This window comes from Lolium rigidum, chromosome 2, assembly GCF_022539505.1.
Source record: "Lolium rigidum isolate FL_2022 chromosome 2, APGP_CSIRO_Lrig_0.1, whole genome shotgun sequence".
NCBI classification, from domain to species: domain Eukaryota; kingdom Viridiplantae; phylum Streptophyta; class Magnoliopsida; order Poales; family Poaceae; genus Lolium; species Lolium rigidum.
This window is the reverse complement of record NC_061509.1, coordinates 31,331,146-31,356,378: the sequence shown is the minus strand read 5'-3', so window position 1 is coordinate 31,356,378 and position 25,233 is coordinate 31,331,146. Positions and strand designations below refer to the sequence as shown.

Sequence of the window (25,233 nt, the reverse complement as noted above, 5' to 3'; positions counted from 1 at the left end):
AACCCATGTGTTATTTTGCTACAGTACTTTGTTTTATATTTGTGTCTTGGAAGTTGTTTACTACTGTAGCAACCTCTCCTTATCTTAGTTTTGTGTTTTGTTGTGCCAAGTAAAGTCTTTGATAGTAAAGTGAATACTAGATTTGGATTACTGCGCAGAAACAGATTTCTTTGCTGTCACGAATCTGGGCCTAATTATCTGTAGGTAACTCAGAAAATTATGCCAATTTACGTGAGTGATCCTCAGATATGTACGCAACTTTCATTCAATTTGAGCATTTTCATCTGAGCAAGTCTGTTGCCATTTTAAAATTCGTCTTTACGGACTGTTCTGTTTTGACAGATTCTGCCTTTTATTTCGCATTGCCTCTTTTGCTGTGTTGGATGGATTTCCTTGTTCCATTACCTTCCAAGTAGCTTTGGGCAATGTCCAGAAGTGTTAAGAATGATTGTGTCACCTCTGAACATGTGAATTTTGATTATGCACTAACCCTCTAATGAGTTTGTTTCGAGTTTGGTGTGGAGGAAGTTTTCAAGGGTCAAGAGAGGAGGATGATATACTATGATCAAGAAGAGTGAAGAGTCTAAGCTTGGGGATGCCCCCGTGGTTCATCCCTGCATATTTCAAGAAGACTCAAGCGTCTAAGCTTGGGGATGCCCAAGGCATCCCCTTCTTCATCGACAAAACTATCAGGTTCCTTCTCTTGAAACTATATTTTTATTCGGTCACATCTTATGTACTTTACTTGGAGCGTCTGTGTGCTTTTATTTTTGTTTTGATTTTCATTCTCTGAATAAATACATGCTTGTGTGGGAGAGAGACACGCTCCGCTGGTTCATATGAACACATGTGTTCTTAGCTTTTAATGTTCATGGCGAAGGTTGAAACCGCTTCGTTAAATTGTTATATGGTTGGAATTGGAAAATGATACATGTAGTATTTGCTATAATATCTTGGATAATGTGATACTTGGCAATTGTTGTGCTCATGTTTAAGCTCTTGCATCATATACTTTGCACCTATTAATGAAGAAATACATAGAGCTTGCTAAAATTTGGTTTGCATAATTGGTCTCTCTAAGGTCTAGATAATTTCTAGTATTGAGTTTGAACAACAAGGAAGACGGTGTAGAGTCTTATAATGTTTACAATATGTCTTTTATGTGAGTTTTGCTGCACCGGTTCATCCTTGTGTTTGTTTCAAATAACTTTGCTAGCCTAAATCTTGTATCGAGAGGGAATACTTCTCATGCATCCAAAATCCTTGAGCCAACCACTATGCCATTTGTGTCCACCATACCTACCTACTACATGGTATTTCTCCGCCATTCCAAAGTAAATTGCTTGAGTGCTACCTTTAAATAATTCAAAATTTATCACCTCTTATTTGTGTCAATGTTTTATAGCTCATGAGGAAGTATGTGGTGTTTTATCTTTCGATCTTGTCATTTACTTTTGACAGACTTTCACAATGGACTAGTGGCACATCCGCTTATCCAATAATTTTGCAAAAAGAGCTGGCAATGGGGTTCCCAGTCCCAATTAATTAACTTTCATTAATAATTCTCTTCACATGTTTTGCTCTGATTCATCAAGTAAGCAACTTAATTTTGCAAATAGACACTCCTCCATGGTATGTGAATGTTGGAAGGCACCCGAGGATTCGGTTAGCCATGGCTTGTGTAAGCAAAAGGTTGGGAGGAGTGTCATCCATAAATAAAGAAAAACTAAACTAAAGTACATGTGTAAACAAAAGAGAAGAGGGATGATCTACCTTGCCGGTAGAGATAACGTCCTTCATGGGAGCCGCTCTTGAAAGTCTGGTTGATGAGGTAGTTAGAGTGCCCACTACCATTCGTTGACAACAACAAACACCTCTCAAAATTTTACTTTTATGCCCTCTTTATGTTTTCAAAACCAAAGCTCTAGCACAAATATAGCAATCAATGCTTTCCTCTTTGAAGGACCTTTCTTTTTTACTTTTATGTTGAGTCAGTTCACCTATCTCTCTCCACCTCAAGAAGCAAACACTTGTGTGAACTGTGCATTGATTCTTACATACTTGCATATTGCATTTGTTATATTACTCTATGTTGACAATTATCCATGAGATATACATGTTACAAGTTGAAAGCAACCGCTGAAACTTAATCTTCCATTGTGTTGCTTCAATGTCTATACTTTAAATTATTGCTTTATGAGTTAACTCTTATGCAAGACTTATTGATGCCTCGTCTTGAAAGTACTATTCATGAAAAGTCATTGCTTTATGATTCAGCTTGTTTACTCATGTCATTACCATTGTTTTGATCGCTGCATTCATTACATATGTTTACAATATGATCAAGTTTATGATGGCATGTCACTTCAGAAATTATCTTTGTTATCGTTTTACCCGCTCGGGACGAGCGTAACTAAGCTTAGGGATGCCGATACGTCTCCGACGTATCGATAATTTCTTATGTTCCATGCCACATTATTGATGTTATCTACATGTTTTATACATACTTTATGTCATATTTATGCGTTTTCCGGAACTAACCTATTAACAAGATGCCGAAGTGCCGCTTCTCGTTTTCGCTGTTTTTGGTTTCGTAAATCCTAGTAAGGAAATATTCTCGGAATCGGACGAAATCAAGACCCGGGTTCCTATTTTTCCCGGAACCATCCGGAACACCCGAGAGCCGCCGGAGGGAAGCCCCGGGGGCCCCACACCACACCCCGGCGCGGCCGGAGGGGGGCCGCGCCGCCCTATGGTGTGGTGGCCCCGAGCCCCCTCCGAGGCTGCCCTTCCGCCTATTTAAAGCCTCCGTCGCGAAAACCCTATGACGAACGACGAAACCCACGTAAACCTTCCGGAGCCGCCGCCATCGCGAAGCCAAGATCCGGGGGACAGGAGTCTCGTTCCCGCACGCCGCCGGAATGGGGAAGTGCCCCGAAGGCTTCTCCATCGACACCGCTGCCATCTCCACCGCCATCTTCATCACCGCCGTCGCTCCCATGAGGAGGGAGTAGTTCTCCATCGAGGCTCGGGGCTGTACCGGTAGCTATGTGGTTCATCTCTCTCCTATGTACTTCAATACAATAATCTCATGAGCTGCCTTACATGATTGAGATTCATATGATGATGCTTGTAATCTAGATGTCATTATGCTAGTCAAGTGAATTTTACTCATGTGATCTCCGGAGACTCCTTGTCCCACGTGTGTAAAGGTGACAGTGTGTGCACCGTGTGGGTCTCTTAGGCTATATTTCACGAATACTTATTCACTCGTTATGAAGAGCATAGTGAAGTGCTTATTTATATCTCTTTATGATTGCAATGTATTTTGTATCACAATTTATCTATGTGCTACTCTAGCAATGTTATTAAAGTAGTTTTATTCCTCCCGCACGGTGTAATGGTGACAAGTGTGTGCATCCGTGTTAGTACTTGGTTTATGCTATGATTATGATCTCTTGTAGATTATGAAGTTAATTATTGCTATGATAGTATTGATGTGTATTATTCCTCCTACATAGCATGAAGGTGACGAGTGTGCATGCTATGCTAGTACTTGGTTTAGTCGAATTGATCTTTCATGCACTCTAAGGTTATTTAAATATGAACATTGAATTGTGGAGCTTGTTAACTCCGGCATTGAGGGTTCGTGTAATCCTACGCAATGTGTTCATCATCCAACAAGAGTGTAGAGTATGCATTTATCTATTCCGTTATGTGATCAATGTTGAGAGTGTCCACTAGCGAAAGTCTAATCCCTAGGCCTTGTTCCTAAATATCGCTATCGCTGCTTGTTTACTCGTTTTACTGCGTTACTCATCGCTGCAATACTACCACCATCAACTACACGCCAGACAAGCTATTTTCTGGCACCGTTGCTACTTATTCATACCACCTGTATTTCACTATCTCTTCGCCGAACTAGTACACCTATTTGGTGTGTTGGGGACACAAGAGACTTCTTGCTTTGTGGTTGCAGGGTTGCATGAGAGAGATATCTTTGACCTCTTCCTCCCTGAGTTCGATAAACCTTGGGTGATCCACTTAAGGGAAACTTGCTGCTGTTCTACAAACCTCTGCTCTTGGAGGCCCAACACTGTCTACAGGAAAAGGAGGGGGCGTAGACATCACATCACAACCTTATTATCATGTTGGTTGTCTTTGTGTTCTTTTTAAGAAAAATAATTTCCTCTCATTAAAAATATTTACTAGGGTTTCTATTTAGTTCTTTGGAGAAATAATTTCCTCTCATTGAATCTTGTTAAGATTTAATCTCCTCAAATAATAAGGTCTGAACACATGTTGACCAAGGTCAACACTTCATATTTATCATTTGAGAAAATGATTTAAATGAGGTATTACACCTCATGCAATTTAACACTACCTTAGTAATAATTTAATATCACCAAATAATACAAGATGAGATTATATAGACCAAGGTCAATACCTCATGTTGAATTACTTGAGACAAGGATTTTAAATGAGAGGATACCTCTCATACTTTTTAATAAATAATTTTGGGATAATTTAAATGGTCTAGAAATAGCCCTATAGCCATTATTTATTCTAGTCCATGATCATATGAAGCAACCATGCCATATTTTTGCATAAACAATTAGACAATATGAAATGTGATTTATGAGAGTTGGAATCAACTCAAAATCAATTATTTTTGATTTTTAATAATTGTTTGAAAATTGAAAAGTTCCTGCCTTGTCATTTTTGTTGCAGATGATCTACGATGAATTTGGGTTTGAGACCAGTGGGATTGGATAGATCTATTCATTAGCTTTCACCCAAAATTGGATTCACTCAATTTGGATTGCTAGTTTTAGTTTTATTCAAATTCTAGTAAAACACCAGTATTGAATTGAGTTGAATTGAATTAAATCGATTTCAAAAATTTGGGCCTAGGCGGGAAACGAAATGGGCCAGCCCAACTACGCTCTGGCGCGCAGCAGGCCAACTGACAGCGAGGGACCCACGCGCCAGTGGCTGTTTCACGTTACCGAAACGGTACGCGCTAGCAGCCGTCGGATTAGAAGACGATCGCACGGCGGCGGGTCATCCTCGTCCTCGCGACGAACGGCGAGGGAACCCTAGCTACTGGCGGGCATGGGGGTTGCGATGAAGGGCTCACCGGCGTCCAGCAAGTCCGGCGAGGCGGGCAATCGACGTTGTCGATGACGGCGAGTCGAAGGAGGGTCGCAGCGGCTCCAGGGGTGCTCGGGATCGTCGGCTTCGTCGAGCTACTGCAGCGGCGGACTCCGGCCAAATTCCGGCGGGCTAGTGTGTAATCGGAGAGGGGAAGTGGTCGAGGAGGTTCAGAAGGGAGAGGGGAGCAAGATAGTGTGAAGAAATCATCCAGAGGCGGCCTCCTTTTATAGCGGCGAGAGGTGGCCAAGGGGCGCGGGGCAGGTCAATGGTGACGACGGGGCTAGAGGTCACGCGGGGCCAGGGGAGTGGGCGCATCGTGTAGGCGACATCGAGGCGGACACGACGAGCGTCAGGGCGTTGAAAACGGAGCACAGGAGCGTCGTCATCGTCATCGTGTACCTGGGTACTGTGGCGGACGGTCGCCGACGATGGCATCGTCTACAGGGCGCGGGCGAGCCAGTGAGGATGTCCTGGAGGTTGCTGGTGTCACGGAGGGTCCGTGGTATAAAGGAGAGGGCGAGAGGGGGTGTGAGGCGACGGGGCGAGCAAAGGTACTGGCGTGTCCAGGGCGCGTCCATGCATGCTCTGGCGCATCCTGGCACGTTTGGGCACGTCGTGTTCTGGGTGTTGGCGTGCTCTCCTTGGCCAGGGCGTGCGCTAGTAGGGTCAGGGTGATGAGGTAAGCTTCCAGGACAAGGTGAGAGAGAGAGAGGAGGAGAGGGGGCAGGTGTGGCATGGTGGTGATCAAGTGGCCGGCATGGTGATGGCATTGGATCTTGTGTGCATTGTTCTTGCTCTCTGAGTGCATGGCCTGCTGGTGTGAGGTGAGGCTGGTGGGTTTGACAAGGTGAGCAAGGTTGGGGAGGGGTAGAGTAAGCACATTGGATCAATGCCAAAGTGTATGTGACATATGTCATGTCCTTGGCATGGTTTGGGTCATGGTGATCATGGCAAGACTAGGTGAGGTCATTGAGAGTGGTTAGGGGTACAATGTACTATAGATGATCACAAGAGAGAGGAGGGTGAGGTGGTACATAGTGGTTGGAATAGTGGTTGTACTTCTATGTAAACAATTTGATCATATGCAAAGGTCTCATGTGTGTTGAATTTTGGCCAAATAACTTTATAGGAGTGATCTAAATAATGTTTGGCATCCATTGGTGGCATTGGTTTGAATTTTGGAAATGGTTTGTGAAAAATCTAAAAGTTTGGGGTAATCTAGAATCTGTTTCAACATTGCCACTTTGCATCCTTATAATAAGTAATAGAAAAGGAACTAGTCAAAGTGGTCAACATCAAAAGTGTTCATCTTGATGAGGTCTTGGATGAGGTGCAAAGAGTTGGGAGAGTTTGGTTTAAGAATCTCTTAATACAGGGGCTCAAAGTGGGTAAGATGTTAAAATTTCCACATGTGACCATTATCACATGTCACTTGATTTTGATTTTTCTTTTTGATTTGATTTGGGTTTTCTTGATTCAAAAGTGATTCTTATTAGTTTAGTAACACTTCCAAACCATTGACACCATTCAAAATGGCCTAGGTCAAAGATTTACAAAAATGGCCATAAGCACATATGAGGTGATATTCTTATTTTCTTTTTCTTCTATTTTGTTTCACTTGATTCACTTGGGCATGGTTTAGGGTCCATTTAGGGTTAGATTGGGTTTTAGTAATGGTTTCAAACCATTTGGGTAAAATATGCGGGCATAGGTCAAGATTTGTCATTATGGCTATATGCCACATATGCCTCTATGTATATTTTTATTTTATTTTTGTTTAACCTTTGATTTAGTTGGTAAGTGATAGGTTGGGTTTGTTGAGGTTTTTCAAACCATCTAAACAAGGTAGAACATGGCATAGTTTATTATTTGCAAGAATAGCCATAGGCTTACATGAGCTCTTTCTTTTATTTATTTTAATTTCTTTTCTTTGTTTTATCTTGGATGGTAAAAAGGGGAGCAAGGTTTAGGGTTTTAGGAACATTCCGAGTACTTCACATAAGCATCATGGCAATATCACAACCTATAAGCATGAGTACTATGCACAACCTCTAACTTAATTAAAGTTTTTGTTGGTTCCAAATTTTGGAAATAGGGAAATTCATTTTCTCTTTGTTTTAAAATTTGGGATGTTACAAACCCTTCCCCCTTAAACAAATCTCGTCCCGAGATTTAAGAAAAGTTAGGTTCCTAAGAGAGATTGGGCAGATGGGTTAACAGGAGACATACTTGGCATGGCATTGGGTGCTTCCTGGGCTTCTGAGGCACTCATGTGGTAGAGACGGCCGTTGCGGTTGTTCGGGTTCCTTCTAGCTGCAAATCGGCGCTGTTGCTGGGCAGGTGTAGCAGTATTGGGGGCAGTCTTGGCAAGCTTCTTGGGGCATTCATTGGAGTAATGACCCACAGTTCCACATTCATAACAAGTTATTGTGGACTTGTCCTTTGGGGTGACGGGGACCGCGTTGCTTCCAGTCCTTGGGGCAGTATTGGGGTTGTTGTTGTTACCATTGGGGTGGTTGTTGTTGTTGTTGTTGCCTCCGGGCTTCGGGTGTCCTCCATTGTTGTTGGGGTAGTTTGGGCGGTACGTCTGAGCAGGTGGCTTGTTGTGTCTTGGGGCAAATCCTCCAGATGAATTGTTGCGGTACTTCTGTGTATGGCTGGGTCCACTCTGGTAGATCATACGGCACTTGCGGTTCTCGTTGGCTTGGTGCAGCTTTCCTTCCATCTGGATGGCAGAGTCCACAAGGGCTTCTAGGTCAGCAAACGGAATGTTCACTAACACAGTTTGCATCTCATCATGCAGTCCATTCAGAAATCTTTCTTTCCTCTTCTCGTTGGTGTCGGTCTCGTCCGGGGCGTACCTAGACAGAGTGAGGAACCTGTCACGGTATTCCACCACGGACATTCTTCCTTGCTTGATTTCCCGGAACTCGTCTCTCATCTTCTTAATCAAACCCTGGGGCACATGGTACTTGCTGAACTTGAGTTTGAAGTCTTCCCAAGTCATCATCTGTCCTGCATTTATTGCGCGGGCACTAGTCCACCAGGCTCTAGCAGGTCCTGATAAGTAGTGGGTGGCAAACAGCACTTTCTCTGTGGCTTCTACTCCCGCAACTTCCAGGTTGTTCTCCATTGTTTGGAGCCAATCATCAGCATCTAGGGGTTCTTCAGTCTTGCTAAACATGGGAGGGTTAGTGTTTTCGAAATTCTTCAACTTGGATCCAGGGTGATCCTGATGTCCATGTCCTTGATTGTTCTGGGCTAACTGCTGCAATACGACAAGGTTGGCTTGTCGCTCAGCTCTTTTGACTTCTCGGTCTGCCATCATCATCTGCAGCATCTGCAGCATTGCATCTTGGTTGGCGCTGCGGGTTGGAGGGGCCATCTGAATATTGAGGTAGATGATAAGATAAGAGGGAAATTTCTATGGTTTGTTTAGTTTAAGTTTGAAAAGTTCAAAACTTGAAAACTTGAGTAGTGTTGAGGGGGTAAAAACCAACAACACTTTTTCATTCATACCAAACATCACACATTTCAAAACTAACACACCGTTGGTTTTAAGAACCATTCATTCGTTCTACGATACAAGGGATCTGATACAAACTCACACCTATGAGAGTGCTCTAGTGATATTACTCTTCATCCGGGATGGTGGTTTCTTCATCTTTATGGGTAAGGGGCTTGGCGAAAGGCGCGGGCGTTGTTCAACTCCTTGCGGGTCTTGTACAGCATGAAGTCCAGGTATGCAACATAGTGGTTCATCTCCGGGTGCGGTGGCATGGTTATTGTTCTTCCCATGGGGTCAGGTCTTGGGTAGTAAAAGAAGCGAGTGTTCTTGATCTTGTTCACATTTTGTCCACACAGACGGGCAAGTGCTTCTTGCATGGCTTTGGCTATTCCTTCCTTCCAAGTGTTTCCCCTTACAGAAAATCATATGGTTTCCCAAATTGGGGCTCCCAGCTTTCCTCTCAGATCTACAGTAACTACCCACTGAGGTTGTTTTCCCGACTGATTATTGAGTGGTACTCCAAAGAACTCGGGGTACGGGCGTCCTAAATATTCAACTAGTTGCTCCAAATCTTTCTCGAACATTAGGTTTCCTCCGTGGCCAAGCTGATAGGACTCACATTTGTACTCCATCTGTGAGCAATTAGGATGAGTAAGTTAGAGAAGTGATCATGTGTGCCAATTTTTATGTAGAATTACAAGGAAAAGTAGGGCATAGATTTCTTATTTTGCAAAGATCTCAAGGATAAGAGTGAGAATAAGTTTTCATAACTAGTCACTTCATAGGTTTTTGAAACTAAGTTTTTCAGACGTCCATTCTAACTAGGGTCTCCTAAGGTCAAACAATGGCTCTGATACCAACTTGTCAACACCCGGATTTTTAAGTCCAGATGCCTATTATGCCATACCTCGCAATCCCAGGAAGATTGTTTTTGCGAGACATAATAAGTTCATATCACAGCACATCATTCATTACAAACCATAATAGTCTTACATCAACGGATCACATGATCCACACTTACAATAATAGTTGATCTAATGATCAACAAACACAACCCATAGCGGAAGCGAAGTAGTAGTAGTCCATCTAGTCCACAGGCAACGCTTGACGTTAGAAGACGATCCTAGTTATTGTAGACGTCTTGCTGTCCGTCATCCTGATACTGTTGCTCCTCTTCATAGTCTGGCCATTTGAATAGCTAGGGACACAGCCGTGAGTACTTTAAAGTACTCGCAAACTAATACTAGGGTAAGCATTATCAATTTCAAGTAAAGGGTGCTAAGCTCTAAGTTTATTTGCATAAAGCCAATTTTAGTTCATAAGCACTTAGTAGTAAAAGACTCTTTATTTGCCTAACTAACTCAAGTGGGAACATTAGTGTCATTCCCACAACTCTGTTGTGATCAAGTCAAATTCACCTTTCAAGTTCAAGTCACAAGTCACCAGTCATATGTCACATTTTTGAAAAGTTCTGATGACGGAACAGTATGGCCTTTCCAACCGTCCATAACCGCGGACACGGCTATTCGAATAGGTTTACACTCTGCAGAGGTTGTACACTTGTGCCACAACTTTTGATTATATCCGTCAGGGATAGCCCTGAATACTCATACTCAGTATGCGGATCATCAACCATAACCTTTTACTTACATACCCTAGTATAGGCACCTCTCCCCATGAGCTTGGCCTCCCAGTGAAGACAAACAGTCAACCTGGGAACTGCACAGGGCTTGGGCCGGACATTCACCTTATTTCACGTCATTTCTTTTCTTTTGTGGAGGCAGCTTTCGGCATAACCCCTATGACGCTTGTTTAGAGGGAACCCATACTAAAATACATAAACTTCCAGTTAAGCCCTACCCATAATCGGGTATTGTGGGGGTACTTGTAAAATTGGAATGGTATCGCATCCGAACCCAACCATCGGTTTTGTAAAGTTCACCATGTCATTCACAAGTCATATTCACCTTCAAAATCTTTCAATAGAATGACTCATCATTCCAAGGTTTTCAAAGTCATTGGTTTTCACATGTTCCCATCTAGAGTAGTCACTTTTAGTTTTAGCACTAGCAACTAGACGTGAGGGGTGCTAACTAACTTGTAGCTCTCTAGGCTAATTTTGATGTTCTTGTAATACTCTATACTTAGACCAAAGTTAACTATAAAAGTAAGTTTTGATAATCCAAGTAAAAGCTTACAAGAATAAAACTTGGGATTTGATCTTTAAACATAAAATAGAAGTGCAATGGGGCCTTGCTCTAGAAGAGCTTTGCATTAGGGTAGCTTGCAAGAGTATAGCTTGCCTTGAGTGGTACAGTGATCAAAGTTCTCTTCTTCTTCCTCGAAGTAGACCTCCTCCTCCTGGTATTCCTCGGTACTAGCGTCTATAAACGGATACGAAGTATACAATCACCAAACAAATCTTAAGGGCTAGACTAAACACACAAATGGTACACACAAGCTATTCTAGCATCACAAACTTATTATCATGTTGGTTGTCTTTGTGTTCTTTTTAAGAAAAATAATTTCCTCTCATTAAAAATATTTACTAGGGTTTCTATTTAGTTCTTTGGAGAAATAATTTCCTCTCATTGAATCTTGTTAAGATTTAATCTCCTCAAATAATAAGGTATGAACACATGTTGACCAAGGTCAACACTTCATATTTATCATTTGAGAAAATGATTTAAATGAGGTATTACACCTCATGCAATTTAACACTACCTTAGTAATAATTTAATATCACCAAATAATACAAGATGAGATTATATAGACCAAGGTCAATACCTCATGTTGAATTACTTGAGACAAGGATTTTAAATGAGAGGATACCTCTCATACTTTTTAATAAATAATTTTGGGATAATTTAAATGGTCTAGAAATAGCCCTATAGCCATTATTTATTCTAGTACATGATCATTGATGACCCACAAGTATAGGGGGTGTATCGTAGTATCTTCGATAAGTAAGAATGTCGATCCCAACGAGGAGCAGAAGGTGTTGACAAGTAGTTTCGATGAAGGATTCACTGTAAATGCTCACAAACAAATATTCGGGGGGTTTTGATGTAACAGATGAATAAAGTGCGAGTAAGTAAAGTGCGAGAGAAATAATTGCAGCGAGTGGCCCAATCCTTTTTAGCACAAAGGACGAGCCGGTTTGTTTACTTATAATGACCAAACGTTCTTGAGGACACACGGGAATTTAGTCTAGTGCTTTCGCTTCATGTAGCTAAATAATCTTCATTGTTTTGATAAGTGTTGTGTGGGTGAACCTATGCTAATGTACCGCCCTTCCTAAGACTAATACATACTTGTGATTATACCCCTTGCAAGCATCCGCAACTACAAGAAAGTAATTAAGATAAATCTAACCACAGCCTTAAACTCTGAGATCCTGCGATCCCTCCTGCATCGATATACTAACGGGGGTTTAGGTTTCTGTCACTCCGGCAACCCCGCAATTAGCAAACGAGTACAAGATGCATTCCCCTAGGCCCATAAATGGTGAAGTATCATGTAGTCGACGTTCACATGACACCACTAGAAGAATAACACCACAACTTAAATATCATAACATTGAATATTACTCAACCATAATTCACTACTAACATTTAGACTTCACCCATGTCCTCAAGAACTAAACGAACTACTCACGAGACATCATATGGAACATGATCAGAGGTGGTATGATGATGAATAACAATCTGAACATAAACTTGGTTCAATGGTTTCACTCAATAGCATCAACAACAAGTAGAGATCGATACCGGGAGAGTTTCCCCTATCAAACAATCAAGATCAAACCCAAATTGCTACGGCGGTGACGGTGTCCAGCGGTGGAGACGGCGGTGATGATGGTGGAGATGATGATGATGGTGATGGAGATGATGTCCAGCTCGATGACGATGACGATGGCGTCGATTTCCCCCTCCCGGAGGGAATTTCCCCGGCGGATTCCTGCCCGCCGGAGAGCTCTTTTCTCTCTGGTGTTCTCCGCCCCGCAGAGGCGGCTGTAACCCTTCGTGAGGATTCCTCTGTGGCTTAGGTTTTCGGGACGAAGGAGTACGCGAAGAAAAGGAGGCGAAAGGGGCTCTGTGGGCCCCACACCACATGGCGGCGCGGCCAGGGCATGGGCCGCGCCGCCCTAGGGTGTGGGCCCACCCTGGGTCCTCCTGGCCCCTCCTTCTGGCTTCCTTCGTCATCTTGAAAAATAGGATTTTTGGTATAAATTCCTTCCAGAGCTGATCTTCCGAAATACTGCATCCTGACGGTGCTTTTTCCAGCAGAATCCTGGCTCCGGTGCGCAATCTCCAAATAATCATGAAACATGCAAAATAGATGAAATAACATAAGTATTGTGTCCCAATACGAAATATATCAATGAATAACAGCAAATTATGATATAAAATAGTGATGCAAAATGGACGTATCAATCATATGAAGCAACCATGCCATATTTTTGCATAAACAATTAGACAATATGAAATGTGATTTATGAGAGTTGGAATCAACTCAAAATCATTTATGGTTGATTTTTAATAATTGTTTGAAAATTGAAAAGTTCCTGCCTTGTCATTTTTGTTGCAGATGATCTACGATGAATTTGGGTTTGAGACCAGTGGGATTGGATAGATCTATTCATTAGCTTTCACGCAAAATTGGATTCACTCAATTTGGATTGCTAGTTTTAGTTTTATTCAAATTCTAGTAAAACACCAGTATTGAATTGAGTTGAATTGAATTAAATCGATTTCAAAAATTTGGGCCTAGGCGGGAAACGAAATGGGCCAGCCCAACTATGCTCTAGCGCGCAGCAGGCCAACTGACAGCGAGGGACCCACGCGTCAGTGGCTGTTTCACGTTACCGAAACGGTACGCGCTAGCAGCTGTCGGATTAGAAGACGATCGCACGGCGGCGGGTCGTCCTCGTCCTCGCGACGAACGGCGAGGGAACCCTAGCTACTGGCGGGCATGGGGGTTGTGATGAAGGGCTCACCGGCGTCCAGCAAGTCCGGCGAGGCGGGCAATCGACGTTGTCGATGACGGCAAGTCGAAGGAGGGTCGCAGCGGCTCCAGGGGTGCTCGGGATCGTCGGCTTCGTCGAGCTACTGCAGCGGCGGACTCCGGCCAAATTCCGGCAGGCTAGTGTGTAATCGGAGAGGGGAAGTGGTCGAGGAGGTTCAGAAGGGAGAGGGGAGCAAGATACTGTGAAGAAATCATCCAGAGGCGGCCTCCTTTTATAGCGGCGAGAGGTGGCCGAGGGGCGCGGGGCAGGTCAATGGTGACGACGGGGCTAGAGGTCACGCGGGGCCAGGGGAGTGGGCGCATCGTGTAGGCGACATCGAGGCGGACACGACGAGCGTCAGGGCGCTGAAAACGGAGCACATGAGCGTCAGGGCGCTGAAAACGGAGCACATGAGCGTCATCGTCGTCATCGTGTACCTGGGTACTGTGGCGGACGGTCGCCGACGATGGCGTCGTCTACAGGGCGCGGGCGAGCCAGTGAGGATGTCCTGGAGGTTGCTGGTGTCACGGAGGGTCCGTGGTATAAAGGAGAGGGCGAGAGGGGGTGTGAGGCGACGGGGCGAGCAAAGGTACTGGCGTGTCCAGGGCGCGTCCATGCATGCTCTGGCGCATCCTGGCACGTTTGGGCACGTCGTGTTCTGGGTGTTGGCGTGCTCTCCTTGGCCAGGGCGTGCGCCAGTAGGGTCAGGGTGATGAGGTAAGCTTCCAGGACAAGGTGAGAGAGAGAGAGGAGGAGAGGGGGCAGGTGTGGCATGGTGGTGATCAAGTGGCCGGCATGGTGATGGCATTGGATCTTGTGTGCATTGTTCTTGCTCTCTGAGTGCATGGCCTGCTGGTGTGAGGTGAGGCTGGTGGGTTTGACAAGGTGAGCAAGGTTGGGGAGGGGTAGAGTAAGCACATTGGATCAATGCCAAAGTGTATGTGACATATGTCATGTCCTTGGCATGGTTTGGGTCATGGTGATCATGGCAAGACTAGGTGAGGTCATTGAGAGTGGTTAGGGGTACAATGTGCTATAGATGATCACAAGAGAGAGGAGGGTGAGGTGGTACATAGTGGTTGGAATAGTGGTTGTACTTCTATGTAAACAATTTGATCATATGTAAAGGTCTCATGTGTGTTGAATTTTGGCCAAATAAATTTATAGGAGTGATCTAAATAATGTTTGGCATCCATTGGTGGCATTGGTTTGAATTTTGGAAATGGTTTGTGAAAAATCTAAAAGTTTGGGGTAATCTAGAATCTGTTTCAACATTGCCACTTTGCATCCTTATAATAAGTAATAGAAAAGGAACTAGTCAAAGTGGTCAACATCAAAAGTGTTCATCTTGATGAGGTCTTGGATGAGGTGCAAAGAGTTGGGACAGTTTGGTTTAAGAATCTCTTAACACAGGGGCTCAAAGTGGGTAAGATGTTAAAATTTCCACATGTGACCATTATCACATGTCACTTGATTTTGATTTTTCTTTTTGATTTGATTTAGGTTTTCTTGATTCAAAAGTGATTCTTATTAGTTTAGTAACACTTCCAAACCATTGACACCATTCAAAATGGCCTAGGTCAAAGATTTACAAAAATGGCCATAAGCACATATGAGGTGATATTCTTATTTTCTTTTTCTTCTATTTTGTTTCACTTGATTCACTTGGGCATGGTTTAGGGTCCATTTAGGGTTAGATTGGGTTTTAGTAATGGTTTCAAACCATCTGGGTAAAATATGCGGGCATAGGTCAAGATTTGTCATTATGGCTATATGCCACATATGCCTCTATGTATATTTTTATTTTATTTTTGTTTAACCTTTGATTTAGTTGGTAAGTGATAGGTTGGGTTTGTTGAGGTTTTTCAAACCATCTAAACAAGGTAGAACATGGCATAGTTTATTATTTGCAAGAATAGCCATAGGCTTACATGAGCTCTTTCTTTTATTTATTTTAATTTCTTTTCTTTGTTTTATCTTGGATGGTAAAAAGGGGAGCAAGGTTTAGGGTTTTAGGAACATTCCAGAGTACTTCACATAAGCATCATGGCAATATCACAACCTATAAGCATGAGTACTATGCACAACCTCTAACTTAATTAAAGTTTTTGTTGGTTCCAAACTTTGGAAATAGGGAAATTCATTTTCTCTTTGTTTTAAAATTTGGGATGTTACATAGTCCCACCGCACGGAGTCGAAAGCCTTGGCGATATCGAGCTTGATGAGTAAGGCGGGGTAGCGCTTTTGATGAAGGCGACGAGCCGCGTTTCTCACAAACATGAAGTTGTCGTGGATGCTTCTAGACTTGATGAAAGCACTTTGGCTGAGCGAAATGATGGCATTCATTCTGGGTTGCAGTCTCATGGCCATGGTCTTGGAGATGATCTTCGGGACAATGTGAATGAGGCTGATGGGGCGAAAGTCCGTGACCGAAACTGCCCCCTCCTTCTTGGGCAGCAGAGCAATGTTGGCGCCATTGATGATGTGCAAGTTGTTGATGGAAAGCTCGGAGAAAGCGTCAATGACCTCCCCATGCTTTTGTTGTGACAATGTTGAAACTGCTCAATATCACTTTAATTTATTCATGTAATGTTGCTATAGTGGCTGGAGGACTCTTGGGTCAGTTTTGGGCACTGCTATCGGAAAAGACAATTAAGTCAACATTACAAATCATCAAGAGAAAACGAACCAGAGCTGGAAAAATCAAAAACGAACCAGAGCTGGAAAAATCGAAACCACATGGGTTCATCATGACCCACTAGTACAAATAATATTAACAGTTGCATGCATTACACAAAGTTCATACGACGCGCCTATCGGATAAAAAAAATACACACATACTAGTACAATTTGCTAAATATTTTTGCACCTTCATTTATTCATACAGCCGACTAGTACGATGACACCAGCATCAGGGTTACATAATTTTATTGAACTTCCCACTCAACTCGTGGCCTTCCCTTTCATCCTACCCAAAGTAACAACCACAAACACGTATGCATTGTCGTAAACCTTGTCGAAGAGACGGAAATAGGCAACTCTCCATGCTTTCTTGAATAGCAGAGTGCAAAACACGACCCATAGGCCAACAAGAAATAGAGACCCAAGCCCAAAGTAAAAGAACAACACTGGCTCAGAAACCTTCTCCCTTCTATGTTGATTCACATGCTCTAGTGTATTGTCTCCCGAGCAATTCCTTTCAAGAGGGTGGCCGCACAGACCAATGTTGCCAGTGTATATGGATGGGTTCTCCATGTACAAGGTGTCAAGTTGACTTCCAGGTGGTATTCTTCCTTCAAGATTGTTATATGACAAGTCCAAGAAGCTTAAATATGTCAAATCAGACAAGCTTGTAGGGATTCCGCCAGAAAGGTTGTTCCTTGACAGGTCTAGTGATTCAATTGATTTCATCAGCCCAATCTTCGCAGGAATTTCCCCACTCAGCTGGTTACAAGATAAGTTCAAATTCAACAATCCGTTAAGAGAAGTTATCCCATCTGGAATTTCACCGACCAACTGATTGAGCGATAGGTCAATACCGACCACATCAAAAACTCCAAGCCCATACTTAAGTTCTTGGCGCTTCATCACGACTGGCCAAACTTCTCTAAATTTACCTACATAGCTAGTGTACCATACATACATGTCAACTCCTGGCCTCCTTGGATGTTTCTGAGTCATTGAAGTTAAATTTGACAAAGACCAAGGCATGATACCAGACATACTATTGCCTGCTAAGCTTAGTTGACGAAGGCGCTTAAGATTTGTGATAGTCACCGGAATATCTCCAGATAAGAAGTTGTGACTTAACTGCAGAAAGCGCAAGTATACCAGGTCGCCAATCCATAATGGCAATTCTCCATATAAATTATTTTTTGAAAGATCCATGAAAGACAAACTCGTGTAGTTTTGAAGTGCGGACGGGAACTTGCCAGAAAATCCATTGTTACTTAAGTGGAGGAAAACCAAGTTAAGCTTCTGAGAACACCGAGGAAGTTCTCCCTCTAGAAGGTTGTGTGATAGATCCAGGACAAGTAGGCTCCTCAACTTGCAGAAAATAGATTCAGGAATATGACCACTGAAGTAGTTGAAGGATAAAGTCAACTCTATTAATCCTAGAGCTCCATATTCTGAAGGCAGAGGTCCTGAGAAAGAATTGTTCGATAAATCCATGTGCCTTAAGCTTTTCAGAGTAGCCAGGTGTTCCTCCGTGATGCCACCATCTAAGTTATTGTTGTTGAGGTCGAGCTCCACCAAATTAGTGAGCATCCCAATCTTGGATGGCACATGTCCGGTAAGATGGTTATTAGCAAGACTAAGGTACCCTAGTCCAGTACAACTCGCTATCTCTAGTGGTATAGGTCCAGATAGATGGTTGTTGGAAAGAGAAATAAACTCCAAGTTAGTGGCATTCCCCAACTCTGGTGGTATATTTCCAGTAAGAAGGTTGTTAGATAGAGTTATGTAATATAATCGAGTGAAATTCCCCAACCATGGTGCAATAGGTCCAGTGAGATGGTTGTACGAAAGGTCAAGGTGCTCTAATCTGATGTAACTCCCTATCCCTGGCGGTATAAGTCTGGTAATACTATTGTAAGAAAGGTCAAGGCTCTGTAATCTAGTGGAACTCCCTATACCTAGCTGTATAGGTCCAACAAGATTGTTATTAGATAGATATATATTCTGCAAACTAGTGCAATTCGCCAGTTCTTGTGGTATACTAGTAAGATGGTTGTTAGAAAAGTCAAGATACTCTAAATGAGACAAATTGCCTATGCTTAGCGGTATGGAACCTGTAATGTTATTGTACGAAAGGACAAGGCTAGTTAAGCTAGTTAACTGGCCCAACCCATCTGCTATAATTCCAACCATATTGGTGCTCTGCATACTCAAGTATTTCAATCTGTTCGATGGACATTGTGGCAAATTCTCAAGGAATTTTGTAATGTTTCCAGATGAGAGACTTCCATCAAGCCGCAGATATTCCAAATCACATAGATTTCTCATGTCTACTGTCATTGTTGCCGCGTTACAGGTTGTGGTGGCTGGGTAAACATATTCCAGATGGCAGCCAAAATATAGCACTTGGAGGGACGTCATATTTCCTAGTGAATCAGGAAATGGACCATAGAGAGAGGTTTGACAAAGGTAAAGTTCTGTAATGCTTCTTACATTCCAAAACCAAGCGGATGCAATTGGATGACCAAAGTTATTATTGGAGAGACCAAGGTGTTGAAGATTTGTGAGGTTTAGGTGTGTGAGGGATTGATTTGCACTTGGGAGTGAGCAGCCAAAAAGACCGAGGTATTGCAATGATGGAAGCATGTTCACCACAAGAGGCCAGTCAGCAATTGAGCTGAGATTAGTTTCACTCATATCAAGATGCAGCAACAGAGGTAGACGGGTCAACCATGAGATGTCTGAATAGTACATCCTCCTGGAATTGGAGAGGTCGAGATATTCTAGCTTGGAAAGGTTCCCAAGCTGTGGAGGCGCCATAGTGAAGTACATGTCGGAGAGGTCGAGATGTCTCAGGTTCTTGAAGGAACCCAAGAACTTGGGAATACCACCATTATGCCCAGTCAGAGATGTCGATTTAAGATTGAGGTATTCAAGTTGCTCTAGAGATAGCAAGGAAGGACTTATCTGGCCCATTAAATATGTTCCGCCAAGGTCGAGCTGGATGACATGGCCGGTTTTGTTACTGCACGTGATGCCTGCCCACCGGCAGCAATCTTGGCGCCTTGGTTGCCACGACTTGAGAAAGCCGTCGGTGTCATTGATGCCTTGCTTGAAGATAAGCAAGGCGTCCCTCTCGCGCCCTATACAGCTCTCACCGGCCGCATGCACGGGTTCGAGCTGCCGTGCGTACGCGACGAGGAAGAAGCTGCTCCAGGTCGCTGCTGCTGTTGCCACAAGGACCAAAACAAACAGGGCAGGCGACTGATGCATGGTGGTAGTGGTGCTCACGGATCGGTGCAGCTAGAAAGTCCAGATTCCAATTACTTTCTGGTGCAACACAACGTGTGATGGTGTGGTGTGCTTATAAGGACCTGGACACGGACGTAGTCTTATTGTTATTTTTCTACGCGTGTGGCATTCCATCGCCGATTTTTTTCCTAGAGCTTATCCTTCCACGGGCGGCAGCGAGCTAGTCATCCGTCGACGATCACCGGTCAAGATCAGGGTCACTCTTCCGTGGAATGATCTGTGGAGGCCATGCATGCAACGACTCGTGATCACAGCAGGGGGCTACGTTCAGGACTTACAGGTCTTCACGTATACGTCAGTGTAAGAGAGAATGCAGCTAGCTATAAGTACAATCCTGAAGTCGTCGGTTAGTCGCCTTGCCTGCCGTGCCTGGTACACTGGAGAGCGAAGGATAGTACAAAAACCACACCCCTGCCCACGCTTGACTTATTGATCACACGTATTGTTTACATAACAATTTTGCATTTTCTCAATCGATGCTGAGATGAAACGATAATATTTATAGTAGTACTTCCTCTGTACACAAGTGTGTGTCTCACTTTATCAAAGTATGCATGTATCAAGACATGGTTTAGAGTACTGTAAATACATGCAAGTACTCTTCCACAAAGAAAATTTCAAGGCCTATTAAAAAGGCCAGGTACACAAAATCCACCGTTGTTTCCAAATAAATGGTGTGTTTGAGAATAACAGATGTTTCTAGAAATTGGCTAAACACTTATATATTGATGATTGTGTTCGGGATATGTTGGAGATAGTGTCCTAGAGGCAAATAATAAGATATATTTATTATTATCATGTCTCATTTGTTCATAATACTTTGGTGCCAAGCTATAACTGTATTAACGAAAACGTTAATTAATACATGCGTGGTATTGTAAACAAACCAATGTCCCTAGTGAGTATTCGCAAGCTAGTTCATTGAGGTCAACTGTTGGTCGAGATTTTCAGATTATGGACACATATCATTGACAATGGATATCATTAGATGAATGATATGATGGACATACCCAAGATAAAGTTTTGTAACGTGATCAAGTCATAACAGTTCACCATTGCAATATTTGTAAATAGCGTAGTGTCCTAATCTTTAGACCGTGGGATCATATTTAATCGCTATCACCGAAGGTTGCTCTAATTGCATCAAACATCACAACGTTAAAGGGTTACTATATAGGTGTCTCTCGGGTATTCCGAAGGGATAGGCTGAGGCATATGCATCGAGAGCGGTATTTGTTTATCCACATGACGGATAGATACTCTGGGACCCACTCGGTGAGAATACATTCATAATGTTACGCATCATATGACTAGGTCATGTGGATGGAATCATATGGAACGAGTTCAATAGCCTTGTCGGTAACGATATCGAACTAGGTATGACGATACCAACGGTCATATCTCGGACAAGTGCCGGTATCGAAGTTACAAAGGGAATAGTACATGGCGTAAAGGTTCATACGACGGTCATATCTTCGTAGAATGCATGGGGCGTTATTGTTCTCCATAACACCCTGATGATCATTGACCGGAGAAGTGTCTTGGTCATGTTTGCGTACTCGCAAACCATAGGGTAACACGCTTAAGGGTTCAACAAAACTAAAGATAGTTTTGGATTCACCGTGAAATTGAGAGAGAATACCGGAAAGGGTTCCAGGAGTACCCGAAGGTGTTCAGAATAGTTCGGGAGGTGTCTCATATTATTGGTTATTAAAGAATATATTTAATATGTTAATTAAATAAATAATATATTTAAATATATTTTGTTAATTAAAAATGAATTTCTTTATAAAAATGATCCCCACCCTAAATAGGCCCCACTTGGAAAGGGGGCCCAAGAGGGAAGGGTGGATGACCACCCCATGGGCCAAGGAAAGGGGCTCCCCTTGGACTCACCCACTTCCTCAAAGACAGAATCTCACGTGGCAGCCCCTCTTCTGGCCCTACTATGGTATCATTGTTGTCTTTTGCGCAATTTGCTGGTACAGAAGTTGATGTAATTGGTATCTTTGCAATATTAATATATTTCTTTTATCTAATTACATATATAATGTGTGGCAAAACAAGAACATAAGAATAAAACATGTTCAAAAACAATAGGGAGCATTTGGTAGCCTGGGCGGGCCTTTTTGCATGTGTGGAGAAATAAAATGGCCCGTTTGGTTGCCTGACCTCACTCGGGTTTTTCCATCACACGATCCTTAAAGCAGTGTTTTGCCTGGCCCGTTCTTTTCACGTGGAGTTGCATATGCTCACTCTCCCTTACATTACTCCACACACCCTCTCTTGAAACTAACACAAGCATACTCCGAATTAAAATAAGTTGTACATGAAAAAGATGCGTGTTGTGGGTATACTTCATGGGTGTACCATCGACAGTGCCTAGATCCGGCAAGCCCGGGTGGCCCATAGACGGTGATGGTGGCATGTGGCCCATCGGGCGGCCCAGTTGCTGTTGATCATGAAGGATGAAGTCCGGCCCAGGATCAGATAGCCGGATCCGCACCGACCTTTGGAAGAACCCGGATCCGTGGAGGCCCATGAGGAACCCGGATCCAGTACGACGTATAGGGAGGGCGGATCCTTGACGTACACGGCAAGATAATGTAACGTAGACTAGGCAATCTGTAATCCGGCTAGGACTCTCCGTGTAAACCCTAGATCCGTGCGCCTTTATAAGCCGGATCTCGGGAGCCCTAGAGGCACAACCACAACCATTGTAACAACGCGCAAGCGCCCGTATAATTCCGGACAAGCAGCGGTAGGCCCTGTCATCGTGCGGGTGTTCCGAAGCCGGGTAACTCGCGTACCACCGTCCCGTGTGCACTCCGCCCTATGGCCCCTACTTCTTCTCCCCCTCGTGAGGATCCCTCCTCCGAGGTATCGTCGATTAGGCAACGACAGTTGGCGCCCACCGTGGGGCCTGAGGCGTCTGGAGGCCGGAACCGGGAGGGCTCCGCCATGGGAAGCTACGACGACTTGATCGCTGTGGGGCGCGTACTCTACGCCGGGAATTTTCCGATCGTTCGTCCGGATGAACTCTGGATTCCGGCTAGGACAAACCCCGTCAAGCTCTCCATCGTCCCAATCGGCGGCATCCACATCTTCATCGGCGAAACCGTCGATTCCGACGGAAACGCACTGGTAAGTAACGCTGACGCGTCCGCCGCTGAGCTGGACGCCGTCGCGAAGATCCGATCTGAGTCGCAGGAGCTTCTTAAGGAAGGTTCCGCCTTAGATCAGGAAAAATTAAAACCCACCCAATCCGCCCCCGAGCAGAGAAAACGGTGGAAGACCAATGCAGATCCGCCCGGGTCTCCTGTGTGTTAGAGAAGCAAAGGTGTCACTTCGTGCACTTCTTGGCCCATACCGCAGGAGACGCCCTCCACCAGGACGAGGCCGATCCTTTGCAGGTTGAGGGACCCGGAAACAACGTTGCTCCGGATCTGTCAGAAGCAGTCGGAGACAGCGACGCACCGGGGCAAGAGGAAGCCGGAAACCCTGAGGAATCAATCCTCGGTAACTTGAGCCCAAATTCCGATGATGCCTCCTCAATAGGCACGGAAGAATACAATCGCTTGACAAAGGAGCTCGCGATCGGGGAAGAAGATGACGGCGCTTCATCCATGAATACAGAGGAATTCAACCGCAAGCTCGAGGAACTCGGAGGTGGTGAGCAAGCTGAAGTGGAATCCGCCCAGCCGATGCAGGTTCTAGCAACCGTGGCACCGCTGGATCAGCCGGAAACGGAAGACGAAGCCTCCAACTCCGACCCAGGACCATCCAACGTAAGGTCTCCGTTAGATCGGGCACGACCGCGAAAGGATGTCCTGTCACCAGAAGAGATGGTCGAGCAAGCACGCATGGATTTAGTCGCAAAGTCTGATATCCTCAACAAGCCAATAACGCCCGAGGAAGCTGCAGATCCGGAGGCCTTAGAAGCCAAAAGACAGGAGATGCTAGCGACAGCTCAGAAGTTTGCCAAGACCGCAGCCGCAATGCTAGAAGAAAGAACCATAGCGGCGAACTTCGTGGACCACTTTCAGAAGAAGGATCGCGAGGTCGATGAGTCTCTCGAAAAGGTCAGGCAACTCGAGAAGCACTGGGAGGCCAAGGTAAAATTTGTGCAGGAGGAAGAAGCTAGAATCAGGCGAGAGGCCATCCTTTCCCGCAAGATTACCTTCGCAACACCCACAGAGCAGCAGCCGCTCGCAACTCCAAAGGATAACATGAAGAAGGCTGCGGAGCTCCTAAAGAAGAAGGACGAGGAGATTGACATCAACTACGTCCGGAAGCTCGTTGCCTCAGCAATGCAGCAACAGAGCAAGGCAGACACTTCGCGCCGGTTAGCATCCAATCCGGAACATTGCATTTCTACCGCGCAGAAGGACGCCACAGCAGGTCAACACCGTGATGGAGAATCGCGCACCGGATCCACAGAGCGCAGGAGGAAAGTCAGAGATCATCCGAATCCAATCCCGGTGTCTTCGGATTCAACCCCAAAAAATCCGTTAAAGGGAAAGGATCCGATGTATACTGGCAGGGACAAGTACCGTGTTCCATCACCGCCACCCCAAGCTTCGCGTCCTCCGCTACCTCCTCGACGTCGCAATCCCGCCGGAAACACCAGGCCCCATGGGCCAGGTGGAATCAATATCCGCGACAACATGCCGCCTCCTAGAGACAGGAGCAGGGAGCGTACGCCGGAACCACGCAGAAGCCGGAATCAAGACCGCGAGCCTGAGCCTCGTCGGAATCAAGAACGCGACCCTGAGCCTCGCAGAAGCCAAGGACGCGATCCGGAACCAAGGAGAAGCCGGAACGAAGAGTGCGCACCTGAGCCACGCAGGAGCCGGAACGACGGAGGCGACCACCACCAAGGTGAAAGGAGCCACCGAAGCCGGAGCCAGCCGAGGGAGCCACGTCGTGAGTCCGAAGGCGGAAGATCATCTTACAGGCCCCCTCGCAGATCCCCCTCACCACCACCAGGTGGAGGCGGAGGTGGAGGCGGAGGCAGAGGCCGTAGATCCCGTTCCCGCTCGAAATCACCCGGCGGTGCCCCCCGCGATGCCCGGGATCGCCTCAACGAGTACAGATCCGACTACATCGGTCCAAGGTGCTTTGGCCAGATGATCCGAGAGGAACCAAAGCCAAGAAGCTTGAACCTTAAGCTACCAGGAAACCTGAAGCATTATGATGGCAGCGAGAGGCCGGATACCTGGATTGAGGATTACTACAATGCAGTAACCTTCGCCGGAGGAACCCCGAATATAGCCTCGCCGCATGCTCCAGTTGTACCTTATTGGTCCAGCTCGTGTTTGGCTCAGTGACCTTGAGGAGAACACTATCTTTTGCTGGTTGGACCTGAAGAAGGCTTTCGAGAATCACTTCAGGGGTACCTACAAGAGACCGGCCACCACCAGCGATCTTCAAGCTTGCATCCAGAAGAAGGGTGAGACATCTAGAAGCTTCCTCACCCGATGGTTGGCAACCAGAAACGAGTGCAAGAACGTAGATAACCGCACAACAATGCACGCCTTCATTGGTGGTTTGCAGCGTGGGGGGCTGC

The 25,233-nt window shown here is 44.8% G+C and overlaps 1 protein-coding gene across 1 annotated transcript; it reads right to left on the bottom strand.

Annotated features, from left to right (window-relative positions):
* Positions 1 to 16,609: 16,609 nt before the first annotated feature.
* On the bottom strand, positions 16,610 to 19,625 carry LOC124686197 (LRR receptor-like serine/threonine-protein kinase GSO1). The gene has a single exon (XM_047220185.1). The coding sequence runs from the start codon at positions 19,623 to 19,625 to the stop codon at positions 16,617 to 16,619; it is 3,009 nt and encodes a 1,002-aa protein (XP_047076141.1). The 3' UTR covers positions 16,610 to 16,616.
* Between the last annotated feature and the right edge of the window lie 5,608 nt (positions 19,626 to 25,233).

What these genes read in the sequence shown, in the direction of transcription:
- LOC124686197 (XM_047220185.1), bottom strand. Translation starts at nt 19,625, where the DNA reads ATGCATCAGTCGCCTGCCCTGTTTGTTTTGGTCCTTGTGGCAACAGCA.